The 7,500-nt window shown below is 50.9% G+C and overlaps 1 protein-coding gene across 2 annotated transcripts in view; it reads right to left on the bottom strand.

The window, feature by feature from the left end:
- Positions 1-7,500, bottom strand: part of ssbp4 (single stranded DNA binding protein 4) — a 68,516-nt gene that overhangs the window by 42,398 nt on the left and 18,618 nt on the right. For both annotated transcript variants that reach the window (XM_062555912.1, XM_062555913.1), the window contains exon 4: positions 5,720-5,804. In XM_062555912.1, coding sequence (XP_062411896.1) covers positions 5,720-5,804 — 85 coding nt within the window. The remainder of the gene's footprint in view (positions 1-5,719; positions 5,805-7,500) is intronic.

Here is a 7,500-nt window from a genome sequence, read left to right as displayed (position 1 = left end):
TGTTGTGCTCTAGCTGTCTTTCTATCCCTCTCTCACGCGCTCACTCTCTTCTCTTCCTTTATTCATGATGATTATTATTATCAGTCTTTTTTATCGCGCCGGCATGTCGTCATTCCGCCCCCGTTTCCCAGCTTCCAGGAGAGATCGGGCATCGCTGGCACAACGCCAGAGGACCGACTCTACCGAGAGAGAGAGAGAGAGAGAGACAGAGAGAATGAGAGAGAGAGAGAGAAAGAGGGAGGAGGAGAGGAGGAGGAGTGAGTGGGAGGGGACAAAGACAGGGAAGCAGAAATGAAGAAAGAAAGACTGTGTGTATGTGTGTCTGTGTGTGTGTATATATGTGTGTGTGTGTGTGTGTGTGTTTATGTGCATGTGTCTGTGTGTGTGTATATGTGTGTGTGTGTGTGTGTGTGTGTGTGTGTGTGTGTGTGTGTGTGTGTGTGTGTGTGTGTGTGTGTGTGTGTGTGTGTGTGTGTGTGTGTATGTGTGTGTGTGTGTGTGTACGTGTGTGCATGGCGCGTGTGCAAAAGACAAAAAGAGAGAGCGAGTCAGTATGAATGCACGGAGGAGGAACAGTGTCAGGTGAACTACTGAACTTGATTTGATTGGGGAGGGGGGCAAGGCACAGACAAGAGAACGAGATACAGAGAGAGAGAGACACAGAGAGAGAGTACATAAAGAGATACAGAGAGAGCGAGGAGAAGAGAGAGAGAGAGAGAGAGAGAGAGAGAGAGAGAGAGAGAGGGAGAGAGCAATAAAAGAGTGGTAGAGAACAAACAAAAGATCCTTACATAATGTATTCCCATTCATGTCCCCCCCCCTCATCCCCCCTCATCAAACTACACCACCTGGAGTGATCACAGACAAGCCCAACCCTGGCCACGCACACACACACACACACACACACACAAAAGGCACTCAGCGTCTCTGCCAGCCCCCAAACCACCTGTTTCCGCCCCCATCCCGGGCCGGGCCCGGCCCATTCCCGTCACGGCAGCCCCGCAGTCTCTTTGACAAAGCAGGAAGTGCTCCTGTCATTGTTCGCATCAGCATTCCGACCGCATGCGCGGTCGCTACGCCGCCTCGTGCGACGATGACAGCTCGCGCCTGCTTAACGCCGCCGAGAATATGATGAGGGAGACCTGCAGCGCCGGCGATGAGTGGCACAGGCTGCCGCGCGGTGACAGGTCATTTGCGCCAGTTCGTTATGATACACATATGATACTCGCTCCACATCAGTGTGCCCGTACTCCCACTGTACGCGCTGATGGAACGCAGCCAGGCGAGAGGGGGACGGGTGACATCTTTGTGAGTCATCATCACCATCATCGTTAAACATGGCCGCCGGCACTAGAGGTTCAGGTCAGAGCGAAGACAGTGCGTTCGTGGTGCCGTGACTGTAAAAGAATCCCCCGTGTTCTGTGATATCTCAGGGCGTGCGGCCGAAAGTCAAGCTGCAGAGTGGCCAGCTGTGATAGGAGGCCAAAAATGAAGCAGGGCAGTGCCAGAAACACAACATGTTGACTCGCTATCCACATCTGGTTACAGGGCTGTTGCAACAACAGCGGGCTGTTCAGAGGACTCTGGAAAACCAGTCGTGTAAAAAAGGCAAAGGCTTACAAAAATCCCACGTTTCCTTGAAATGTCTTCCCCCGAAAATGTCCCAGCGGCTCGGCAATGTCCTTCCGGGAATCAGAGACAGAACATCAGGAACCCAAATGCCAATGGCATCAACCCAGACTGGTAGCTCCAACGCTGACAGTCTGACAGGGCCCGTCACCTCAACACCCCACAGTCATAGCCCACCTCAGACACACACACACACACACACACACTGGACTGGTCTGGCCAGCCCGGGCTCTCTGCACTTCTGGGTGAAAGGTCATCGCTATGGCAGCAGTTTGCGAAGGGGTCACGGCGTGATGGATAAGCACTGAATATTTATGAGGTATTAATGAGGAGACGGAGCTGGAGCGTGATTTGCCCATCGGTGATTGGCAGATGCTGATGTTTTCTATGCATATCAAATGAACAGGAAGAGAGAGAAAGAAAAAGAGAGAGAGAGAGAGAAGGAAAAAGAGAGCAAGAGAAAGAAAGAGGGAACGAGAGAAATCAGCGCTAGTATGCTCAGGAGCATCAGTTAGTGCTATCTATCGCCTGTGCCATTCAGTCAGTCCATCAGTGAGACTTTCCATTATGCAGACAGCTCATTCTCCCACTCTTCTCCCCATTCTCTAGAATAAAGACCGATAAAAGCCCGTTTAGGTGTGTGTGTGTGTGTGTGTGTGTGTGTGTGTGTGTGTGCGTGTGTGTGTGCGCGTGAGACAGACAGACAGACAGTGAGAGTCAGATTCCACTAGTGCGCCCACTATCCCTGCCACGGTCTCTTAACAAACCACCGTAAACACAAAGCCCACACTGAGACACAGATGCCATCAGCTGCTGGACAGCCCTAATCACAACAACTCAAGTGTGTGGCCAGCAAGAGGCCCCAACACGACGGAGAGAGAAGGAGAGAGAGAGAAAGAGAGGGGGGGAGGGACAGAGAGAGAGAGAGAAGGAGAGAGAGAGAGAGAGAGAGAAAGGGACAGAGAGAGAGGGGGGAGAGAAAGAGTGTCCGCTTGGTAAGAGAATTAAAGAGAGAAAGACAGACAGAGACTGACGGAGATTGACTGAGGGAGAAGTGGAGAGTTAAGCAGAGGTCCAGGTAGTGGGCCTGTGGGTCTGCTGCTTGTGTGTGTGTGTGTGTGTGTGTGTGTGTGTGTGTGTGTGTGTGTGTGTGTGTGTGTGTGTGTGTGTGTGTGTGTGTGTGTTGCTCTCCGCCGGCGTGATGTGTGAGGCTCGGGGGAGCGGGTGTGTGGGGCTGCGCTGCGCGGCGTTATCAGCGCGCGGGCAGAGACAGAGGCCTGATGGGACGGCCGGTCCGGGGGGAGCGGAGGGGCCGGAGTTAATCAGACAGACAGAGCTGGGGCTCAGCCCCGCGGGACTTGCACCTCCTCCTCCTCCTCCTCCTCCTCCTCCTCCTCCTCTCTCCTCACCGCTAACACCGCCACCTCCACCGCGGCCGATAAGAGTATTCACACAACATTGGCCCTTTCTGCCCACTTCCCCCGCTGACCAGCCACACACACAGGCACACACACACACACAGATACACACACACACACACACACACACACACACGCACACGCACATGCACGCACACTCACACAGAGCTGCATTTACAGATGCACAAGCACCAACTCAAACACAATCATTTTTATATCCTTCAGAACACAAAACACACAAACACCAACATGCAAAAACATACTGACACATTAAAGCATATATTCACCACCACAGACATACTACACATCCACTTCAGTACGCTAATACCCTGTGGCCAGGGCAAATCGTCTACCTTTTCCCCCCATCCACACTTCCAAAACACTTAGCCGCTACATTCACTGCTCCAGTGATTTGAGTCCAAACTCCTACAAGGACGGAGTCTCCACCTCCCCCCCCCCGACCTGCGGTGGCTGAGTGACCTCTAACCCCTGACCCTGCGAGAGCGTCCACTGGGGTGAGAGGTCGGGGGAAACCAGTCATTAATCCCGAGAGCTGAACTCCTGAGGCCTGGACATCTGAGGCCCGCGGCGTGGCGCCCACTGACCCCGTCTGGGTGTCCAGACACACACGTGTGTACACAAACACACACCAGCGTGCACACACACACACATAGAAGCACACACACACACACACACACACACACACAGAAGCACACACACACATAGAAGCACACACACACACACACACGTAATCTCATACCTACAGTATAAACACATTAAATATACCCACACCAATTTCAACATAGAAATGGCCATACTCAAAAACCAAATTCTCTGTACATGAACACACACTGACGTGTACACACACACACACACACACACACCCATACAAGCACACACACACACACACACACACACACACACACACATGCAATTTCATACCTATAAACACATTAAATACACCCACACCAATTTCAAAACATAGAAACCCAAAACACATTCCACATAACATAAAGTCTTGCAGCACTTCACCAACACTGAGACAGTGGCAGCGTTATCATTAATGGTGCTGGCTGGACACTCGCCCATGTGAGTGTGTGCATGTGTGTGGTCAGCAAGTATTGGAGGCGGCGGTACTACACACATGGGATGACAGTCCCCTGCTATGTGTGTGTTGTGTGTGTGTGTGTGTGTGTGTCAGCGCGTGTGTGTGGTCAGCGAGTGTGGAGAAGGCGGTGGTCCACACTCGACGACACGCCCCGCACCTCTCAGCTGAGACGCATGAGGAGATTAGCGGCATAGATTAATTGAACACACGTCAGATTTAATTAACCACAGCATTTAATTAGCCGTGTAATTAATCTTATGGAGGCATAACACGCATAGACACAATAGATGAATGTGAGATTGAAAACTTCTTCTGTCAGCTGGAGAGGGGGCCCGAAGCACACCCCGATGGCAAAAGCTGTCAAACGGGAACATCGCAGTAAAGAACAGTTCCATCTGCTGTTCCGAGGTTCTCCTCAACGTTCTTGCCTCAGCATCTTCAGGCCCGTCAGCCAGCAGAGGCAGGACACGGCGTTCTGTGGGACTTGAGAAAGTCCTCTGCGCACCGCACGCGTCTCCAGTATTTTAACGACACTAGTGGGGAGCATAAAAACGCAGCGGCATGGGTAGCTGGAGTTTGTGTTTGAGATGATAAAATAAACTCAAGTGAGCATCCAGCTGAACAAAGAGTGGAGCCCTTGTGTCTTCCCCGGTGTCTTACACACGCTAAGACTGGAGAGAGGTGTGACTACAGGCAGCTTAAGCCTCCCTTTAGTTGTGGCTAACACGATGGAGGATGGTGGTGTGGGGAATAGGGGTCAACACAGTGGCAGTCACGTCGACATGGTCATCTATGGCTTTGCCATGCTGCTGTGGAAACCACACAGAGGGCCAGCAAGACCAAGGCTCCTTGTTTCCCTGGCGATGAGCGAGGTCACTGGGATCTGCAGGGGTCACACAGGCTGAGAGGTCAGAGCACCAACCCTCAGGCCACCCTCCGACTGGCCGGGTCCCAATACTGGCTCAGGCAGCTCCTTTATTGGAGCCATGAACTGGACGATGGACTGAACTTTGACCTTTGCCCTCAGATAGGCTCTTTAGGTAAACCCTAAAGGGTCAGAGGTCACCATGATGAGGAAGTGGGGCGAGGTGGTAGAGGGAAACTTCTGTTTGGCAATGGCCTTAGGAACAACCACCAGAACACACACACAGACCAACAGAAATCACATACAACTTGGATCCACAGACCACAACCCTCAGTGTCTGAGGTAACAATACAAGCCACACAAACTGGAAGGCAGAAAAAATAATCCAATATCAGTTGGCACCGAATGACATACACAGGGAAATCCAATGCAGCTCAACTCCAATCCAATTAAACTTTATGCACTTCTCTAACTAGCAAAATGCTAGCCCCCCAAACTGCTAGCTTCCAGTCTATTGCTCTGATACAGAAAGGTCCAGGCTGTACTCCCAAATTGTCATCAGATAGACCCCCAGCCATGCCAATGTGCCCCCCCTCCCACACACACACACATACACACACACACACACACACACACACACACACCGCAGTCAAGTTCCAAAAGCCCTTGAGTGGAGACAGGTTTAAAAAGGGAACTCACGTAGTCGTGGAAAGCCTTGGCCTCGCTGGAATGTTCACACGTCTCTCGCCGGTCCGGAGCGGCACAGTACAAGTCCCAGAACACACTGCAACAGGAAATGAACGAAAAACAGACAACATGAGAAGAACGGAGCCCTCTCAAAAGCACGATAAAACACCACACTGCATGAACAAGTGAACTCTTTTAAGAGCTTCTGTTTACACTGAGAACACACAAGCAAAATGGCCTGAACTAGAGTAGAGCGAGGAGAGGACAGAGCATTGAGCAATGGCCCGGGACTTCGGCTGGGTCACACCATCAGTCAGCCCCAGGTAGCTCCCATTCTGTTTGGCAAGACCTGCAGGTTAGCGATCAATTAAGTGTGATATTTGTTAATTAAGGAAATACAGTGTGTAAAAAGGACTGCAGGGCAGCAGGTTTCACTCCAAACGCTCTCTTAATTACTTCATTGAAATTAAGTACCTGTTTAACAGGTCTGCATTAAACGGTGCCGCTCTTTAGATATTGATTTACTGGAGAGCTCGTAAAATCTGCAAAAGAGGGCGAGTTGCTGAAAAAAAGAACCCGCCCCCCCTGCTTCCTACGTGGGCCATTTTTTCTGGCTGCACATTCTTTTTCTCGCTGATATGACAAAATGAGAGTTTGTGAAGTGCTTGTAAAGCCTTAGGTTTGATATGACAGACTGCAGAAAGGGCAAAACAGTGAGAGCTGATGTATGCTGGTGGCAAACTGACAGGTAAATACACAGCCAATCAATTGCAATTCGTTTGCAGAGGAAGCGACGAGGAAAACAAGTTTCCTGCGGTGAGAGAGAGCGTCTCAAAAAAATGTCTCCTGCATTCGTCCCTCACTTTTTCGAGCGCTCGAAACACAAGACAAACTAGGCATTATGGACTGATCAAGGCAAAGTGACAGCACAAAGGCCATTTCACCACAGTCAGTCACACAACCACTCCGGCCTTCAGTCTTCAATCTGACCAGCGTCCGTGGCCTCTCTATCTTGGCTCTCGGCTACTCTGAGGAGGCCCCCGGGTCAGAGAGCAAGGGGGCCGTGGCCCACTCTGCTCACTTAGTCTCCTTCCGTCTCCTTTCGGCACATCCTCTGGCTGATCCGAGGAAACTCAACATCTGGAAACAAGATCGGCTAACTGGAGAGGCCCTCATTGACTCGCGGAGGGGGAAGCGGATCACGGCTCCTTTGGCCAAGTAGATGGGGGGGAACCCGTGGAGGACAGAGGAAGAACTAGGAAGAGGGTCCTGTCTACTACTTCCAGTAGTGTCCTGATGTAGACTATTAAGGCCATACAAGGGTGTTGAAAAGAGTGGTAAAAAGACAGAGAATGTGGCGATTAAAGGCTGTGATGTGGTAGACAGGGGCACTGGGGCTGGACACATACAAATAGACAAACATCGGAACAAAGAGAAACAACAGACAGAAAGAAGAAGGTGTACAGGGTACAGGGTACTGACAGAAAGACAATGGACAGATGGTGAGGGAGAAAATTCCATGAAGGTGCCAGGCTGCATAGACCTTTAACTAAAGGCACAGAAATTCATCCACTACACCTTAAATCCAATCAGCTGTTTGGAAAATCGAATCGGGTGCAAGCTGTACTTGGTTATCTAGAAAAGCACTGCAACATGTATCAGGTTAGGTTTTGGATTGATTATAACTAGCCTGCCCCTTGTCACCTACAACAGTTAGGCCAAAGTGGGTGAACAAGAGCTTTGATCACGACAGTGGAACTACACCTACTGATATCTTTGATTAGGTCCAGTCC

The sequence above is a fragment of the Sardina pilchardus genome, chromosome 15, assembly GCF_963854185.1.
Source record: "Sardina pilchardus chromosome 15, fSarPil1.1, whole genome shotgun sequence".
In the NCBI taxonomy this organism is placed as follows: Eukaryota; Metazoa; Chordata; class Actinopteri; order Clupeiformes; family Clupeidae; genus Sardina; species Sardina pilchardus.
Note: the sequence above shows the minus strand (reverse complement) of the source record. Positions and strands in the feature narration are given on the sequence as shown.